This window comes from Limanda limanda, chromosome 8, assembly GCF_963576545.1.
Source record: "Limanda limanda chromosome 8, fLimLim1.1, whole genome shotgun sequence".
NCBI lineage: Eukaryota > Metazoa > Chordata > Actinopteri > Pleuronectiformes > Pleuronectidae > Limanda > Limanda limanda.
The window spans coordinates 13,284,826-13,305,046 of NC_083643.1; the positions used below are offsets into that span (position 1 = coordinate 13,284,826).

The 20,221-nt window shown below is 40.5% G+C and overlaps 3 protein-coding genes across 5 annotated transcripts in view; 2 read left to right on the plus strand and 1 right to left on the minus strand.

Moving 5' to 3' along the window:
- adm2b (adrenomedullin 2b) overlaps positions 1-390 on the plus strand; it is a 4,881-nt gene extending 4,491 nt beyond the window's left edge. The window contains exon 2 of the mRNA XM_061075858.1: positions 1-390. This exon is cut by the window's left edge and continues 19 nt beyond it. Within this exon, the coding sequence (XP_060931841.1) occupies positions 1-390 (390 nt within the window).
- A 2,615-nt stretch (positions 391-3,005) lies between these two features.
- miox (myo-inositol oxygenase) lies at positions 3,006-8,917 on the plus strand. 3 transcript variants are annotated; one of them, XM_061077385.1, is made up of 12 exons: positions 3,006-3,032; positions 3,216-3,287; positions 5,117-5,191; positions 5,287-5,367; positions 5,844-5,924; positions 6,472-6,634; positions 6,730-6,797; positions 7,197-7,306; positions 7,633-7,700; positions 8,196-8,245; positions 8,437-8,549; positions 8,631-8,917. In XM_061077385.1, the coding sequence occupies exons 1-12, from the start codon at positions 3,021-3,023 to the stop codon at positions 8,737-8,739; spliced, it is 1,002 nt and encodes a 333-aa protein (XP_060933368.1). In that variant the 5' UTR covers positions 3,006-3,020; the 3' UTR covers positions 8,740-8,917. The 3 variants fall into 3 exon arrangements, with proteins under 3 accessions (XP_060933368.1, XP_060933370.1, XP_060933369.1); XM_061077386.1 differs by having other exon boundaries at positions 3,007-3,117; XM_061077387.1 differs by lacking the exon at positions 5,117-5,191.
- lmf2a (lipase maturation factor 2a) lies at positions 8,739-17,389 on the minus strand. The gene is made up of 14 exons (XM_061077383.1): positions 17,170-17,389; positions 15,197-15,450; positions 15,073-15,101; positions 14,735-14,928; positions 13,539-13,717; positions 13,130-13,268; positions 12,750-12,878; positions 12,098-12,203; positions 11,901-11,997; positions 11,594-11,776; positions 11,246-11,414; positions 10,753-10,864; positions 10,085-10,193; positions 8,739-9,956 (listed from the first exon to the last, which is right to left on the minus strand). The coding sequence occupies exons 1-14, from the start codon at positions 17,261-17,263 to the stop codon at positions 9,567-9,569; spliced, it is 2,184 nt and encodes a 727-aa protein (XP_060933366.1). The 5' UTR covers positions 17,264-17,389; the 3' UTR covers positions 8,739-9,566.
- Positions 17,390-20,221: the final 2,832 nt, after the last annotated feature.

Here is a 20,221-nt window from a genome sequence, read left to right on the forward strand (position 1 = left end):
TCTAAACAGCCAAAGTCTTCTCCTCACACCACCGCCGTGCCTGCTGTGTCTGATCACGCTGTTGCCACAGACAACCACATCCCCCTAGGAGACAGTCATTTCATCTGGGGAGCCCTGCTGAACAAAGAGGCCCAGCTGCACTTGTCCGGCCGATTGCTTGACCAAAGCAATGTGCTACAAGAAGCGCCAGTTCGGCCACGCAGGTCAAGAGGTCGCCGTCATGCCAACACTGGTGGTGGGCGGGGCCACAGCCACCTGATGAGGGTGGGCTGCGTTCTGGGCACCTGTCAGGTTCAGAACCTCAGCCACCGTCTCTACCAGCTGATTGGACAGAGCGGGAGGGAAGACTCCTCCCCCATTAACCCTCGCAGTCCTCACAGTTACGGCTAAGACCCCACCTCAAATCAGACAGCATGTCGACTGAGACACGCTGAGACAAGCTACCCAGGCCTCGTGGCCTCAGGGACACAACAAGGGACCAAAATAAGGCTTTGATGTTCGTCTATTGGGCTATTGTGGTGTATTACAACTTATGTCTCATTGACATGGCACTGACAGACGTGTGTTGTAGGCATTTCTAAAGTAACAACAATTTCAGACACTATGTGTGTAGAAAAAAACTGCGAATCAGTGAAGCCTCTGTCGAAACTAGGTGTCCAATGTCTGCTATCGTCATCACGCTGATCTGAATTTACCTGAGCCCTGAGCTTATCCAGCCCATCTCTCAAAAGCTCGAACAAGTAGCTTTACCTCAGCGTCAAACCCAGTTAACCCTTCACCCAAAACCCCACTGTGCAGACCATCAGCCAAAATAACCGCTAACCCTAATCCATTATCTGTCTGCACACTTCTTAGCAGATAACTAGTCTTCACGGTCTCAGTAAGCGAACCAGAGAGAAGACAACAATGCTCTAGAGTGCTTTTGACCTGTGAAGTGTATATACGATGCAATATTTTAATTTTTGCCACTAGAAAGTCAGTTTGTTTAGCCTTAATTGGTTTAATCAATTCATTAGGCCTTATATTTTGCCTTTCAAGTGTTTTTTAAGGCTTCATAGTCTTGTGCTTTACTGTGTGTGTCAATTCAGCATAACTCCAGTTTCAGTAGCTGCTCCTACAGGTCAAATGTTCATAGGAATGCATGAAAGCACTTTATTCTCCTGTATACTCACCATGACTTGAATTTCAAACGTTATTTACCTTTAAATGAATGAGACCAGTTTGCTGTGATCCACTTTACTAACTCTCCCTGTTTATGTGAGAACCCCCCGCCCCCCCAGGTACAAGTGTCCTTCTCTGAACCGCCTGTGATACTGTTCATCTCTCTTTGTTTATCCAATAGCAGCCTTGTGTAATAAAAGCCCAGTCAAACTTTCACATGTGTTTTATCTGTTTGATCTAGCAACACTGAGGTGCAAATGTGATTTATTTTATTAATGTCACTGAGTTTACGACTTGGTCTCACCACATTGTAGTGATAATGATTATTTTTCTTGGCCACCACACACACAAACACACACACACACACACACAAAAACACATACACACACACGTGCACACACACACATGCACACACACACACACACGTGCACACACACACACACACACACACACGTTCACATGAAGGTATGTAATGTTATGTTGGCCTTGACAAATTCTATGGCATTGGACTTTTCACTTGACCTTTTCTTTACTCTCATTTGCCTGTGTGTGTGTGAGAGAGAGAGAGAGAGAGAGAGAGAGAGTATGATTTTTAGCCAAGATTAATAAAGTGTGTCAATCAAATAAAAAAAGCATTAAGACATTAAACCTTAAGTGTCAGACTTAAGTTGATGTTTGATGTTTTTTAACCACTTTAATGTAAAAAATTCTTCCATATATAAAACCTACATTACCCACGATGCAAATCAACCACTGACTAATTTCTTGGAGATTCAAGTGTGTTATGTGGTGGCTAATGTGTAGCTTGTAATAAAGAAACATTTTCTTCACACCTCCAGATTTTTTAATTTTCAAACTTGTGGTTTTCGTTCAGTCTTCGCCCAACTGACGCTGACTCAGTTGATTTCATCATCTATTTTGCTTCAGGAGTTATAATTAAACTCTTTTAAAAGTTTAATTTACTACAAATTTAGTTATTCACATACACACACACAAAAGGAAAAGGTTTGTTAACACAGACGCAGGTGCATGAAGCCTGACTCAGAGTGTTCAGTCCCTTTACCCTTTAAGTTTTTATGTGCTGTCCTTTTTATTTTATGAGTATCTTTTTGGTTGACACACATTTACAGTGATTCGATAGGAAAACCAATATTTTCTTTCCCTTGCAGACACAAGCCTACTTTATCCCTGGAGATTCCCAGAACTCAGCGTATTAAAATCTACCCTTTATGTTCACCTCTGCTGTGCAAAATAGGAACTGTCACCTTCACTTCTGTTCCATGGACAGGCTAGGTGTGACTAATGTAAATATCCACAACACTCTTGCTGGTTTGCAAATGTTCACATATTTCACAGGTTGCTTATGGCGGTTTATTGGATCATGTCCCTCTCCTGGTGTGCGGATAACCTTTCTGAGGACGGAGACCCTGGGTCCAGAGCGGTCTGTCCCATCCTGCTGACAATACCAAGAAGAAGACCAGTCTTCACTTATCCCACTTATAACATGCTGTACCCCTAGGTGAAGTTAGATGATGAGGTTTAATATCTTTTACATGATCGTGGAGGACAGTTCCACACAACCCTCAGGAAGATTTAAAAGTGATTCTAACTCTAATAAAGAAAGTCTCCTCTCTTAACATTCAGTCAGCACCTTTTGGCAGAGTTAGAGAAACATTCATCAAAATCTGACCACTTTCCTAGAAAACTCCAATCCAAAACATTTCCCCGGAACCGATGATTACAACAAATGAGCTCACATTGCCAAACTTAATGACGAACGATTACACGCACATCATAGCCACACAAACGAAAAAAGAGAAAACATCTGTTACATGGTTAAACGTCAATTCCCTCACACAATGCGCAGGGAGGCAAGTAATCAGCTCCAGAGGACCAACACTCCACCAACAGCAGCTGTAAACACTTCATCTGCCAACTATGAGGCTCATAAGGATTGTAGGCGGAGGCTGTGCTTACATTTTTCAATGAAAACGCACATATATATCCAAGTAAAGATTGCAAATGTATTTGACACTTTGTTATTTGAAATGCAGGGTCCAGACCCATCTCTGGCATATCGGCTGAACTTGGAGAAGAATGACAACACAGACTACAGAATCTTTGAGGTAAGCATTCACACATTCTGTCTTTCTTTAGGAGGTGCCACAATGTGTCTATACACAACGTTTTCTGGATATGAGAGACTTGTATGTAAAAGAAGAATTTTAGAAGTGGTTATAAATGGGTGCAATGTTTAAATTTAATAAATAGTTACAATCAATATAAGGGGCGTTTATTTACACAATTATTAAAGGCAATTTGTAACTAAATGCCATGTAAATAATCTTGATAAATAATAATCAAAATAGTACAAGGAGAGGGTGAGGTCAGGATCTGGATGCATCATTTAAACTGTAGCCCAGCACACACATGTATGTATGTTCATACAAACGCAATATATATATTATCTGGTTAAAATAAGCACTAAACTATGACACGTTATTCTACATCAGTCAAAACAGGCAACCTGCTGATTATTGGAAAACCCTGGGGGCACACAAAAACACACACAGACTCATGCACACACAGACATGTAATGTCGTATTGAACTCAAGAGATTATTTGGCATTGGTTTGGACTTTTCTCTTGAAATCTTCTTTGTGAATGTGTGTGTGTGTTTGTGTGTGTGTGTGAGTGTGTGTGTGTGTGGCGTTTGTTTGGACCAGTTTGACCTCACAGAGAGAGGATATTTGGGCTGGTACTTACTTTCTGACTTTCTGATTCAAAGGCTGTTTCAGGGTCTGTCCTCACATCTTCGAATCCCATCAGCCAATCAGATTTCATTGTTTGACCAAGCCAAGTAAGTCTGCTTTCTGGCAAATGTGAACACAGAAGTAGAGTTTAACAGATTTTTAAATAGCTCTTGCTTTTACTTTTTATTTTATGTTTTACAACACTACCTGGGACTAACAAAGAGCAAAATGAAGAAAAACACTCAAACTACTCAAATATTTGTTGTTCTGCTCGTGCTTGTGTGTCTGCGCATCCAGACCATGACCTCTCTGATAGTAAGAGTGTGGCTGCAAACTAAAAGTAAAACTCTATCTAATTATCCACCAATCTAGGAGATATTGCATCACATAAAAAGTGTGATGCAATATAATGTACATCGCCTCAAATTGATTGTAATTGATACCAGAAAGACTGTCATTTGTACATTCAGTGCAAATAATGGGGGGACACCTGGTGGCCTGGTGCCAAACAGGATGTGTGTGTGTGTGTGTGTGTGTGTGTGTGTGTGTGTGTGTGTGTGTGTGTGTGTGTGTGTGTGTGTGTGCGTGTGCGTGTGCGTGTGCGTGTGCGTGTGCGTGCGTGCGTGTGTGTGTGTGTGTGTGTGTGGACCAGGAGATTTGATATTGAGAATCCATCGGCTAATTCTTGGTAATAATACAATACTCAGAAATTGGAACATGTCCATGAAAGCAGGACTCCTCTTATTTCATTAATTTTGCTTCTTTTTCTTTTAATGTGTATATAAGTAGGCTACATAAACCGTGGTTGCAGGTACAGGTGTGGTTACAGGTCAACTTCATAAACTGTGTGTAACAAGTACGCAGGTTTTGGAAGAAACCAAAGTGATAAATATGTTTACAAGTACTTTATATGCAATAAAATAATAAATCATAAAATACATTATCTGTTTAAAATAAGCACTAAACTAGGACACAAGAACTACTGAGTCATTCTAAATCAGTCAAATCAGTCAAAACAGGCAACCTGCTGATTATTGGGAAACTCTGGGGGCACACAAAAACACACACACACACGACCAAGGTTCAACTCAGTGACCCAATTAGAGGAGGTTGGGTTAAAATGTGACTGGACACTGGTGTGTCCTGTATGTATACCTACGCTTAAGGTCAAAAGCAGGGTATATATATGTGTACTTGTGCAGGGAAGCAGACAGTCAGTCTTAGAGGATCAACACAGCAGCTGCAAAGACTTCATCACCATGAGGGTCATTAGTATCGTAAGTGGAGGCTACGCTTTCATTTTTTTGGTGTATGCTATGTATCTGTGTAAAGCCTGAACATGTTTTTTGGCACTGTGTTATTTTAAACCCAGGGTCCAGACCCATCTCTGGCATATCGACCGAATTTGGAGAAGAATGTAAACAAAGAGAAGGAAGACTTCAGGAACTTTGAGGTAAGCATTTAAAGCCTGTCTGCAGGAGACAACACTCCATGGGCTAAATGGGCAAACAAAGACGTACAACTTTTATAGGGGTTTAGTTATGTATAGAGTCTATTGATGAGCAGCAATTTCCGAGTGAGATCTGGTTCTACCACCTGAAACGGGCACAGCTCTTTGTCTCTTCCCTAATTCTCCAATCAATACTTTATCAACTTTCTCACACATAATCATCTATTCATTTGAAGAAACTCAGTGACTCCTCTTTAGCCTGCACTTTGAACCTTCCCCCCAGCATTTAGCAAAATGTGCTGCATTGCTAAGTGAGTGTTTGTAACTTTTGACAGAAATGCAGATGTTGCAGATGGCTGATATTGTTGGTTGCTACAAAAAAGCTAAAACTGCCCTTTTGCCATATTGATTCAACACAGTGTTCTGAGTCTTTATTTAACATAAGTGGGATGTTGTAAGAGACTTGATCTGTGTTTTAGACTGGAAGCCTCATTGACCGAGTCTTCAGGACGTATAAGTTGATGCACACCAACCAAACCCTGGACTTTGTAAAGAAAAAGGTGAGATCTGGAGTAAAAGCAACATGAAAACTTAACAACTTCTGATCACAGACCTGCTCAGAGAGGTTTTGTTTAGTGAATTTCTGTTTTTCACTAGAAAACCAAGTGATTGTGTCAGACTGATAACAAGTATTCTAAAGTGAAAGCTGCAGGCAATGAGCAAATAGATGTTCTGTCTGAACTTAACCTCGGTTCAACAACGTCATTTTCATTTAGTTTGAATTTTACACAGGGACATTTTCCTGTTAAGTATCCTGCCACTGTCACAATTACTTTGGACAAATTACTGTTAAAAGAAGACAGAATGCCCTTTTAACACATTAAAACCAGGTAGAATATGAGATGTGACTTTTTTGGGGGGTTTAGAAAATCTCAGGGGCTTAAACTGAGTAAACATGAAGGTATTCAAACTGATTCCAGATAAACCTGAGTTTTCTATCCCTTAAAATTATCTGAAAAAATTTTTTCTGGGCTTTTCTTGCAAGTTTAAGAGAGAAAAGCCCCCCCCCCCCCCCCCAGTAACGACGTGACTCTCACCTCTCTGCAGCACCTTGAGTGGACCGGCTGCAGCCACAGTCAGATGGGGATAATGGACGCTGTCATGTCCCTGGACCAGGTGGTGGATGAGTCCGACCCTGACGTGGACTTCCCCAACTCCTTTCACGCCTTCCAGACCGCAGAAGGCATCCGCGAAGCCCACCCTGACAAAGGTACCACACAGGGAGAGACAGACAAACACACAAATACACGTTGTACAAGCATTTTTGGTATATAACTCTATTAATATTCACTGTCCCTCCTCCAGACTGGTTCCACTTGGTGGGTCTGATTCATGATGTCGGGAAGATCATGGCTCTTTGGGACGAACCTCAGGTAAGAGACAGGTTCTGCAGAGGAAAAGCTAGACTCACAGCTTCACTGAGGAATAGTTGTTTTCCAACATTGCTGTGATGCATGTATATATGTAATGTTGAGTATGTTTTTTGTTTTGGTCGTCTGCAAAGCATGTTTTATCTTTTCAAAACTTTTACGTATAAAGATACGAAAAACATTTATTTTACAGAAGAAACAATTGAGAAAAGATTTATGTTCACATTTTGCATTAAAAAAAAGCTCTATTTATTTTTATTTATAGTTATTTACAACAGAGTTTCAGTATATCTTGTTTTACTTCTATCTATTGGTATACCAAAAAACAATAACCCTCTGAGATTTTAAAATCTAAATAAAATATATGGACACATTGTACTCGTGTGACTGTGTTCTCTGCAGTGGGCTGTAGTGGGCGACACCTTCCCTGTGGGATGCAAGTACCAAAACTCCATTGTGTTCAGAGACACCACCTTCCTCGAAAACCCAGACGACAAAGATCCCAGCTGCAAGTCCGTACTCTCATGTTCCCTTATCAAAGTTATTAATCTCAGTTTGATGGTTAACTTTGTTCATTTAAATATGGACTTTGCAATAAGCCCTTTAGTCCTATTTTTAAATACAGTAATTTTGAGCTAAAGATTCACACACAGTCTCTCTGTTCATTTTGTTAGTTTAGGAAAATGAAAAAGCAGAGATTGAAAAAATCCTGATGAAATTAAATGTCTTGAAACAATAATCCATCAGTTATTATGTATTTCAGCTCTACCACCATCGGTACTATGCATTGACACGTTATTTAATGAGCAGGGAGTTGATTTATTTTTTCTCTCTTCAGCACTGAATATGGGATCTATGAACCGAACTGCGGGCTGGACAAAGTCCTCATGTCCTGGGGCCATGATGGTACGAGAAATCATTGCACTCTCTCTCTCTCTCACTCCCTCACTCACTGCTGCTCCCTTCATCTCTATCAGACATTTTCGTATGTATTATTTCTTTAAAGTTTAAGGACAGAGGATGTTGAACCTTATTAAGCCCTATTAGACAAAACGTGATTGGTGAATATGGGCTATACAAATAAAATTGTATTGACTACATCAATCTTTCACTTATTCACACACCATTGCAGTCCACCCAAAAATGCCTGCATTATTTTTCATCAAGATTCATGAGTAATTCCCTGCGAAAACACCCCCTCTCATAATGTTAAACTAGGAAAAGAAACATCCTGGTTCCACCTCCTGACCTGCATCCGCACCAAAATTGAAGGGATTCTTCCTTGACTCATATACATCCTTCAACCAAGTTCCCTGGTACCTCGGAGGTAAAAAGATGTGTACTCCCATTGAAGTGCCTGTTTATCTTTAACATTGTTTGACCTTCCTGTGTTGTCCTCAGAGTATCTCTACAGAGTTCTGAAGTTCAACAAGTGCCAGATCCCAGAGGAGGTGAGTCACCTTTTACCTTAAATCCCTATTGAAAAGTTTTAGGTGATGAGCTTAACACTTGGTGCACAAACAGGAGTGAAAGCTGGTGATTCTTGTCATTCTTGCATGAAGAATAAATATCAAATTACAGTAGGCTGCCGTGACCTCCTGCCCTATCCAGTGCTCACAGGCTCAGTTCTGTCTCTCTTCAGGGTCTGTACATGATCCGGTTCCACTCATTCTACCCCTGGCACTCCGGCGGGGACTACATGCATCTCTGCAACGACAAAGACCTGAGTATGATCCCCTGGGTCCAAGAGTTCAAGTGAGTTTCCTCCCGTTTCATATTTAAATGATCCTAGTCACAGTTCTGACCCGACGCTGGACTTTCATGTTCTCTCCACAGCAAATTTGACCTGTACACAAAGACCACCGACATGCCCGATGTTGACGAGCTGAAGAGCTACTACCAGTCTCTGATTGACAAGTACTGTCCTGGAATACTGAAGTGGTGAAACAGACGACAGCGATCTCAATGATGAAAACGATATGATTTATATAATACTATAGCTGGGCTTATCGTTATCACAGAATATATCCTTAGCAACTGTATATTTTATCTTGTGCACAAATGAAACTGATGTATATGTAACCTCATTGCGACACATTTTCAATAAAAACTTGAAAGAAAAACTTTTATTACATGGCATTTTCATCTTCTAAAAAATACATTTTTTTTAAGTACTGCAACAAGTGTGAGTATTTCATCTTGAATACTGAGAGTGCGAAAAGGCATAGTGGTGTGAAAATAAGGAAAAGGTGCAGAGTTGCTTTTCAAAGTTCTGTGTGCATACAGCAGTAGAGGCAAGGGACAAACACAGCATGTGCACACACTCGGATATACACAAACACAACAACACATGTGCAACACCACTTTGCACAAACACAAGACAGAGTGGCACAGTAACATGAAAAAATCAGAACCAGTCTTATAATTCAAATTCAGTGTTTCTACTTTGATTCCACATGATTTGATCTGCTGAATCACTTTACCTTTGAAAGTTAAGCAATCCAACGGGGGAAGTTTTAAAATGTGTGACCTGTAACAAGAGATCTGTTGAATGAAAACCACTTACCCACAGGGATTCGGGGACTGGTTTGTAGACAACTGACTTACAAACACTGTACTGCAGGAGGTCGCAGTACAGTTTTACAATTTTTTTTTCTTTAATTTAGCTTATTGGGAAATAAAAATAAGCATAGAATGACAATAATTTCTTTGGTCATTTTGGAAACATTTCATCAAGGCAGGCGGTGATAGTAGTCATTACCTGAAACTTTATCAAAACTTTTCCTTTTGGACAATCTCATCTTTTTCTTTGTCATCCTCCTCATCCTCCTCCTCCTCGCCCTCCTCTTCTTCTCCCTCTTCGTCTTCACCAACATGGTCCTTCTCTTCTTCCTCATCTTCACTGTGCTCTTCTTCGTCTTCCTCCTCCTCCTTAAGATCATCTGATTTTCCTGTATGATCGTTCACAGTCGCAGCAGCCTCATGAGTAAGTGGGGTCTCTTTGTTCCCTTTAAGCAATCCCTGGAGGAGACAGAGGGTGGCGCTGCAGGCAATGAGGGTCCAGATTAGTGTGTGGGCAGGAACTCCCCTGACCTGAGAGCGCACCCACCTCACTGCCTTGGCAACGGTCCTGTTGGACATGGGACGTGGTGGCGATTTGTCCTACAGACAAATCAAAACCATTTCAATAAAGCAGGAAAAGCGGCATTTGTTTCACATGTTTTCCAAAGTTTCTAATGAAAAATGAATCATAGATAAAACAGAGAAAGGAGATTTTAAGAGGAATTCACCTTGAGTCCGTGCTGATTGAGCATGCTCTCCAGCTCCATGTGGCCCAGGTGCACTGTGGGATAGAATTCTTCATCATAGACCCTCCTCCACCAGCGCTGTGGGTAAGAACTGCCGACAAAGATCAGCCAAAGAGTTAACGTCCTGTTGTTTGTGTACATGTGAAGATTTGTGTTGTTTACAATAAAGTAAGTAAAATAAGTATCAACATTGTGTGATATTCACATAATAAAGAATGTACTCACAACTGTTTTTGTATGTTTACTGAGGTCATGTTTGCACAGTAAAAAATGTATCAAACTTGAAAATGCCTTCGTAAGATAAAATAAGATACTTTAAGTTTGATCCCTTGCAAGGGAAATTCAATGTGACGCGGGCGCACATAAAAAGTAGCAGCGAAAGGGTACATGTAAGAAATAAAATAATGGAAACAGAATCTAGAATTTGTTTTATATTATATACAATGACAACATACAATACCTAAAAACGATTAATTTAAAATAATTTCAAAACAGCAACAAAACTGTGATAAATCATGTTAGTACTTGTGTATTTGGTATAATTTGCGAGTTGTATTTCCCAGTGTGTTGACTACGAGCTTTCAGTGCAACACTCTGAGACAGAGGGAGAAGGACAGAGAGAAAGAGAGAGAGGGAGAGAGGGCACTAACCCATCAGCTTTGGGTTGAGTGAACCAGTATCTGTAGCGATGAGCTCGGACGTAGGCAGGAGGCTGCTGGTGGAACGGATACTGAGACACATCCGTCTGAATCAACTCGATCACTGCAGACACACAAAACAATTTATCAAAACCCAATTAGTGAATGACAAAGCAGCCGCTGTAACATCACAGTGTTAATGTTGGCAAAAAAGTCAAATAAGCTAATCGGTCTAAAATTGGCCCAATTATCCTCTTACTCTATTATCTCCCCTTACATAGAGCAGTGGGAATTAAAGAGGAAACATTCTCCCTGTTTCAAGTCTGTGAACCATCATTAAAGCTGCTGTTTTAAAAAAGGTAAAAAAAGTTTTTTAGTGTTGCTTTTACATTCATACACAATAGTGCTGTAGATTCCTGTCCTATTTGATTCAGAGATGAATCTTTTGAAAGACTGAAGGGAGACTGAGCATTAAAATGAGCTGCAGTACTCCAAGGGAGCATACCATCTCTCTTTCCCTGCAGCAGTCTGTACATGAGGCTGCTGAACCACGGAGCCTGTGTGTGAGGACCAAGGGCAGCAAACCACATCTGCCAGTCCAACCTGGGCTGGTGAGGCGTCACCACAGAGGGGGGTGCACTTAGGTTCCCGGGCTTATACATGAACTCAATCTCCTAGAAGGGAAAAAAAGAAAAAACAATATATATAAACAACTTAGAAGGATTTGTATTGCACAATTACAGATCTTTGGAAACTAGAAGCATCTTTCTTATACAACAAGTTCACATTAAATTAATCAATTCACAGACATAGTTAGGGCCAGTTTAAACCATCAGGATTTGTTTCCTCTCACAGTCCACGCGATTCCATCATGGCTTCCCTCGATGACCACTTCTGGCCGCCCGCCAACACCTGTCATTCTTCTGAAGAGGCCGTACGAGTTGACCAGCTGGTAGCGATCCACAAGCTCATAGGTCCGACGCACTCCTGGCCACAACCTGGCATGAGAGTCACGCTCCATATAGGTGTAGGGCACCTGAAACAGAAAAGAGAGAAAACACTGATAATCCGACATGCTCCATAACAAAGATAGCAGAATTTCAGTGAGTACTTATATAAGGACTTATACTGACTTATACTAAACTTCCAGCAGCACTCACCAGACTGACAGTGAACATGGCAGCAGCAGCAGCAGCGAGCACGGTCCACTGAACGGTGCCACAAAACCTCTTCAGGAAACCAGAGACGCATGCACACCTGCAAAATCACATCGGGTACATCATTTTTTGTAGTGGTAATTTAAATCAACACATTTTCTGTAAATAACAAAAGCAACTCCACAACAGGAAAGACTTACCTGAACATCGCTGTTATCATTTCCCAGGTGAGAGAGAGAACCCCAATCCAGATAGAGGGGATTGTGACAGTCTTCAGAAACTGGTTAAACTGGTGAAATGTGACTGCTGTGAAGACAAAAACGGCAATGTCAACAAATAAAATTGCTAATGCAAATCGCTTCCACACACACACACACACACACACACACACACACACACACACACACACACACACACACACACACACACACACACACACACACACACACACACACACACACACACACACACACACACACACACACACACACACACACAGTGTATAAATATGGACGTCACAGTTTGAAATGCGAATCTAATTCATCTTGATCGCCCCATGGTGGCTGCCTGTGGTGAAGGTCATTAACTCTGTCCCCTGGATCGGACATGGACCCAACTGAAATGTCTGAGTTTAAAAGATTTATCCAAAGATGGTTTCTGTCATTTTAGGTACCTAAAAGGACATTGATGCATCTTCAAGTGGTTCTTCCAGTGAGTGTATGGGCGGGACCTTGATGCTGCAGCTCAACTCCAGAACCACTAGCCCTAAAGCGCAAATTTCAGCTTTCTGCAGTACGGAAGGAAGTGTCCATCTTAATACACGGTCTACGTTTGACACCCACAACTGAATACCTGTCCTGGAGGAGATGGCATTCTTCGCCGTATCCATCTTCAGATCAAAGCACATAATTGATCCAAAGACTATGAGGGACCAAACTGCCAGTTCCACTAGATAACACAGCCACGCCCACAGTCGGGACTCTGATCAGAGCGAGAGGAAAAAAGAAAGAATATATAAGAATTAGCAGTTAAATACTTATTCTGATCACAATTTGACAGTGCTGGTGGGAGTTAAATATAATAACATATGCTTCAAAGTGTTTCTGGATTTAAAACATGGATATTATTAAAGTAATCCTTAGCAGCTGACGAACAACTGATAGCAACATTGATTTTCTTCCAAACTTGAAGCCTGCGTATGCGTATATAAATAAACATGTGTTTAATCATACTATTGTTGTCGGTCGTGTCTGCCCTGCGTAGCCAGAATAGTACATGCTGATCATCCAGAAGTGACAGGCTGAGTGCCAACGTCAGCAGGTTGAAGAAGTTGTAGTTTCCGGACAAGATGATGAGCACCTGCAGCAGCACCTGCACAAAGGAGACAAAGAGGAAACAGATCAAACAATATGCACACAACGATGAGGCGATTTGAGGAGTACATCGGTTTTATAAGCAAAACCTGTTAATTGTACACTTAAAGAGACGGTGTGAAGAATGTCGAGATGTATTTATAACCACTGTGCAACGCTTAACATTGGTATAATTCAAGAAGTAAACCGGAAGCTGATAACTCAAATTCAAGAAGGAAAACAAAAGTAGAGAGATCATGAAACTTCAAAAATTAGCATTTCTACTCACCTGCAAGTAAAACGAGCCGAGTCTAAGCCGACGTAGAGGACTGAAGAACAAAAAAGGTGCAGCGATCTCGATGACAAAGGTTCCCACCACGCTGAACTTCTGCCACCACACAGGCAAATGGTGGGCAAACCAGGCCAGAGGTGTGGGAATACACTGAGTCTCATAGTGATACGTCAAAGCTATTCATCACATGAAAAACACACAATGGAAATGCATTAATTGCCAGAAGTAAATATCAGTAACAGTTAGGGTTGCAAAGGGGCGGAAAGTGTCAGTGAAATTTTTCATGGGAAGTTTAGCCCGGGAATTTTGGGAATTTTGAAAAAAAGAAAACTACGCAAATTAAACGCTGAGCAATAAAAACATCATTCCAAAACTCTATTTTAAAGATGTATGGAATGCAGCACATGCTGCACGTTGAATTTCAACCCTCCACTGTGCATTCTTCCATCACATGCACAAATAACTCCCAGCATCCTGCACTCTACAGCAGGGCTACTGAGGCCTGCTGTAGTGTGCAGGACTAGTCAGGTAAGTATCGATGATATTACTGGGGAAAATATATTAGTATGCTTATTGAGGATTGTTCATCTGTTCATTTAGCCTATTTCCATTCATTTATCCATCAATTATAAAATATGTTTACAGACGATTCCAAATGTTTGGCTAACTATTTATATCTCTGGCATTGCATTAGTGTTTTTTTACAAACTTTTTTTCTCATCTTATTCTACAGACCAATGCCACGTGCACTATCTCATGTCTGGAGGCATTTCACCCCATCCAATGTAGAAGGAAAGGCTGTGTACATTTGCAAATACTGTGCAAAGACCTATGTTAAGAATGACACAACGATGCAGAAGCATATAGTCAAGTGCTCAAAGTTTCCTCAGGGCTCAAATCAGCCTATAACAAAACAAAATGTTTATATTTATGTCTGTTTATGACAAGGTAAATACAGTTAGTATAAATTGCCTACAACATTTCCAGTTTATTCCCATATATTCCCATATATTCCCATGGAAAGTTTCCAACTGAGATGTTGAACGGCAGGTTTTATCTGTATGGAATTTCTTCACAGCATCATTTTCATCTTTGTTATATCAAAAACATGCCTGGACCCAGTTTGCCCTCTTCTCCTTACAAATCACTTACATATGACAAAAATCGAACTCAATGCAGAGAATGACACTGACCTGTCAGGCCCCACCAGGTGGGACAGCGCGATGTGAGCTTCACCACACCAGAGGCAAACATGAGCCGGAAGAGAAGCCAGCGGGTCAGCCAGAAGGTCACGCGATCGTGCTCCCTGACCCCTCGTGACCCTCGGATTATTGTCAGTGGAGCAACGAGGATACAGAGGAACCCGGTCTCTAGGAGCAGGTTGTCCCTGTTGAAAGAGCAGAGGGAAACACATGTGTGCGAGGTGGTATTTAAAACCGTCTTGGGCTCCTTCTTCCAACTACTATTCATAGAAGCAATGTGTATACATCAATAAATTAAAAAATGTTATCCCAATGTCCATAACACTTACCACTGGAAGTAGAGGAACACTTGGCCCACCTGAAGCAAACAATGAACAATTTGATGAGGAAGAGCATGGCAACTGGATGACTTATGGATGAAAGAAAAACAGAGTACAGCTGATATAACCTCACCTGGTACATGGACAGGTACAAGGCCCAGAGGCAGAAGAAAACCACGCTGTCTCGCAGAGCCTCCACCAGCGTGGCGGCGAGGCTCAGCGCCGCCCCGATGAGACACAGCAGCTCCATGGCAGCGTGCGTGTCCAGGCCGAGCCGGGGTCCGAGCCACAGCAGGGTGGGAGAGGACAGCAGCTGCTCGTTGAGGGTCTTACCGCTGTATGGCAGCTGCCAACGGGCCGGCAACAGCCCGTCGTTGCCATAGAGACCTGGAAAAAAACATGTAAACCACGTTAAAAAGCGTCGTATGGTAAAAAGGTGTCCTGTCTAGGGACGGGAATCGGAAGGGACCTCCCGATACGATACTATCACGATACTTAGGTGGCGATACGATATGTATTGCGATTTCTGTGGGTATTGCGATTCTGTAAGTATTGCGATTCGATATTACGATTTCCTGGGATTTCTTTTGGTTATTTTTTTTTTTTTTTAAATGCTGGACCATGGAAAAGTGTTGAATCATTCCTTCAAATACAACACAGTCAAATTCACTTAGAGCTTTACCAGTTTTATTTCAAATATTAACATTAACTTAATGACTGCCGGGCAGCCAATAGAGAAAATAAATAAAAATGTGCCCTATTATTGTATAACCCCTGTCAACTGCACACAAACTGACAGATTAAGAAATGTATGCCACTTAGGCTACTTTTAAACAATAAATAAAAGATAAATTAAATAGAATGAATAAAAGTTTACTTAAAATATAAACTTTGAAATAAACAAAAAGTAGGCTATTGTTGTTTGCATGTAGCCGATGCAAAGCTAGTGCTTGGGTATGTTTAGATTCTTGTGCAAAAACAAGAGCTGGTCAACATGCTCTGGGGTGATGTTGCTCCCCCAATATATCCCCCCAGGTATAAACCAATAAATATGTTTGTTTTTTTTAAATCGATTTGGGAGGCAGCATATCGATTTAAAATCGTCATTCACAAGAATCGCGATTCGTAACTGAATCGATTTTACCCCCCATCCCTAGTCCTGTCACTAATGTCAGAAAAGTTTCAGTGCTACAAAGGCAGCAAGATGCAGGAAATCTACTGAACAGCTTAACGCTGTTCTTCTAAAAGACATTCAGACTCATCCGTGTTCAAATAGCTTCAGATGCTCGTTAAATCCATTTTTTCAGTTCCGCAGGGAAGCTTGTAGCTAAAAAAGATATTTCAAATCAAAAGTATTTATTCAACAAATCGTGTACAAAACAATAGTAAAGGGCTGCAGCCTGCAGCTCCAAACTATTATCATTTTAGATAAATCTGATCATTAGTTTTATTTGTTAATAATTGCTCTACAAGTCTGTGAGAAACTGATAAAAATTCAGATAATCAAATATTAGTTGAGTATTTGTCAATTATTTTCCTAATCGCTGAATGGACTGATCTTGTCAGCCCTGTGTGGGAAGGCAAATCATTTATGTGTTCAAATATTCATTGTTTTCACTGTATTCTATATAATGTATAGAATGAAAACCACAATGACATTCATCTCCAAATCCATTCAATGGCAGCTGCAGACAGAAAATGCATGTGTGGCATGAAATGAAATAAACTGAATTAAAAAAAACTAGTGGAATTAATAATAGATATGAACCAAAGTCTGCTTTAAAGATTTAGGAAGTGAAAGTGAGCCAAACATAAAGTGTCTAATCTGGCTCATGGGTGTGGGCCATAGACTGTATATATAGTGTGGGCACCCGGAGCTCAGCCGCACCTTGACCGGAGGAGGTTTATTGATGCCGTGGCAACACACACACTTCATCACCAGTGTGTCTGTGTATGCGTGTGTGTACAGTCTGTTTACAGCAGGCGGAGACTCTTAGTTGAGCAGGACCAAGTTCAAGAAAGTAGGACGGTGGTCGCAGCTAACAAGCTAACACACACACACACAGAGGCACACACGGTGGGTTCTAGTGGAGTTAGCTCACTCACCTGGTATCTGAACGTACAGGGACACGAAGGCGGCCAAGTAGATGAGAGACATGCTCCAGAGGAACATGCGCCTCGGTAGGACTATTTCCCCCATAACTGCCCGAGATGCTGACCCGAAAAGCGGCTGCGTTCACCTCTGACTTCCGCTGCCTGGTTCCCGCGAGCCGAGCGGGGTTTAACGGAGCCGGCGGCGGGCGGACACGTAGCCATGAACGGCAGGTGAAGTTCACCCGTACATCCTGAAGATGTCGCTGTCGTTCATTATGGCCATTATGCTGCAGTCAATCTGCACCAGAAGAAACAAACATAGGTTGACAAAAATTAAACTCCCGTTCAATTTAATATTTAATGAAAGTCAATTTAAAGATTTTTGGAGGCTAACTGTTAATCTCATATTATGGTACATTGATTCATTTGAGCAATACAGTTAATTCACAGTTGCACATTTAAAAAAATACAATTTAATTATTTCAATTTTTATGAATGAGTTGAAAGCTAAATATATAAAAATGAAAATACCTAACTTATACACATAGACTGTTTATACGTGTATACACGACAATATGGAATATTTCCAGCCTAGACCCTTGTCTTTTCCTAATGTTTACGATCAGTATAGTTTCATACACTTGTTCATCCTGACAATATATATATTATGGTACATTGATTCATTTGAGCAATACAGTTAAGTCACAGTTGCACATTTAAAAAAATTATTTCATTATTTCAATTTTTATGAATGAGTTGAAAGCTAAATATATAAAAATGAAAATACCTAACTTATACACATAGACTGTTTATACGTGTAAACACGACAATATGGAATATTTCCAGCCTAGACCCTTGTCTGTCCTGTTTATTTATTTTGTCTTTTCCTAATGTTTACGATCAGTATAGTTTAATACACTTGTTCATCCTGACAATAAATATATTATGGTACATTAATTAATTTGAGCAATACAGTTAATTCACAGTTGCACATTTAAAAAAATACAATTTAATTATTTCAATTTTTATGAATGAGTTGAAAGCTAAATATATAAAAATGAAAATACCTAACTTATACACATAGACTGTTTATACGTGTATACACGACAATATGGAATATTTCCAGCCTAGACCCTTGTCTGTCCTGTTTATTTATTTTGTCCTTTCCTAATGTTTACGATCAGTATAGTTTCATACACTTGTTCATCGACAACTGAAATCTGTATTAGCCAGACTTTGTTTCTTAATAAAGTTACAATTCGCACTGTTTTTCAGTTTCAGTAAAAAAAAAAAATTGGAAATACACAAAATACAATTTAACTAAATAAATATAGCTTTAATGAAGAAAATAAACATTTCGTACATCGACAAACATAAAACAACATGAAAACAAAGGCTCATATCGTTAGACTTGTAATTGTCAAATATAAAATTTTATTGTTTGCGTCATTTTTTTAGCAGCATTACAACCCCATGGAAAAGAAAAGTACTTAAAAGCAAGTTGAACCAGCATTTGTTTCACTTTGTCATAATAGTGTGTCTCTTGTCCTTTTGGTGGATTTAGGGAACAGGACAGCAGAAAGTCTACACATCTTCCACTGCAGACTAAAGACACATCTCTATATATAGTTTTTTTTTATATATATATTAAAGAGGCTGTCAGGGAGTTTGGCTAACTTCTACCTGATAAATGAGGTTTAGATCTGGATATTGTAGTGATCCAAAAGTGTTTCTAAAATGCAAGAATCTTGCAATTTTAACTACCATGATGGTATTAGTGCACTTAAAAATGGATGCAAGTTAAAATCTAGACCAGCTACACGTGATATCAAACAGGCACAAGTGATGCTCAAGTTTGTTAAAACAAGGATGAAGGGAAGCAGTAATAAAATCACAAAGCTCGTGCAACAGAAATAAAAATGTGTGAAGTTTTTCATCTTTTGTCTTGACACAATCTCAAGTATTTATTTCCATACACATAAAAGTAGTCAGCTTTGTAATATTTTTTTATGTTTTTATGAAAGTTACTTTTGTTGAATAAATAACTCAAGGGAATCTTTGAGATGGTGTGTTTCTTTGCCTTAAGAGCCAGGCAGTCCCAAAAGAACTATTGATGGCTTTTCTTTTCACATGAGGCTTACGCGGGGATACAAAGCTCAGGACAGCACCATGGAAGACAGGAGGGTAGATGAACAAACACCGCAGGAAACACAGATGAACAAACACCGCAGGAAACGCAGACAATCCGACAGAGGACAAAGGGAAGACAGAGGCTTAAATACACAGGGAAGGCAGGGGCAATTGAACACAGGTGTAACACATGAGGACAGGGCTGACAATCAAAGACAGGAAGTGAAGACGGCAACAACACACAAGGAACAGAAACTACAAAATAAAACAGGAAACAGAAACAGGGTGCGCAAACATGAAAACAACTAGAACACACACAACAGAGATTACTAAAACAGAAAACACTTTAGGCCTGACAATTACAACCAAGATTGCCAGACTGTTACAGTTGGTGCCAATACACTTTCTTAAACAACTTTGAGACCATTTAAACTACAGAAATTTCCGGAACTAAGTATTGAAGCATAGCCAGCAGGAGACACTGAACCTGTGGTGTGATTTTGGTGAGAATAAACAGTATAACAGTGAAGTTATTGAATGATATTCATAATAAATATTATTGTGGCAATATACGGTAATAGAGGGAACCAATGAAAAATGCTCTCTCTCTCTCTCTCTCTCTCTCCCTCTCTCCCTCTCCCTCTCTCTCCCTCTCCCTCTCCCTCTCCCTCTCCCTCTCCCTCTCCCTCTCCCTCTCCCTCTCCCTCTCCCTCTCTCTCCCTCTCCCTCTCCCTCTCTCCCTCTCTCCCTCTCTCTCTCCCTCTCTCCCTCTCTCCCTCTCTCTCTCCTCTCTCTCTCTCTCTCTCTCTCTCTCTCTCTCTCTCTCTCTCTCTCTCTCTCTCTCTCTCTCTCTCTCTCTCTCTCTCTCTCATATCGGTATAATCAAATTGACAACGGACACATTTGGAAACCCAGGCTGTGTAATAAGCCTCAG

Coding starts and splice junctions, on each gene's coding strand:
- miox (XM_061077386.1), top strand. Junction 5,192..5,286: donor CCATGAGGGTCATTAGTATC/GTAAGTGGAGGC, acceptor TTTTAAACCCAG/GGTCCAGACCCATCTCTGGC. Junction 7,701..8,195: donor CATGTCCTGGGGCCATGATG/GTACGAGAAATC, acceptor TGTTGTCCTCAG/AGTATCTCTACAGAGTTCTG.
- lmf2a (XM_061077383.1), bottom strand. CDS start 17,263: ATGGGGGAAATAGTCCTACCGAGGCGCATGTTCCTCTGGAGCATGTCT. Junction 13,269..13,538: donor TCGGCTCGTTTTACTTGCAG/GTGAGTAGAAAT, acceptor TCCTTTGTGCAG/GTGCTGCTGCAGGTGCTCAT. Junction 9,957..10,084: donor TCAATCAGCACGGACTCAAG/GTGAATTCCTCT, acceptor ATTTGTCTGTAG/GACAAATCGCCACCACGTCC.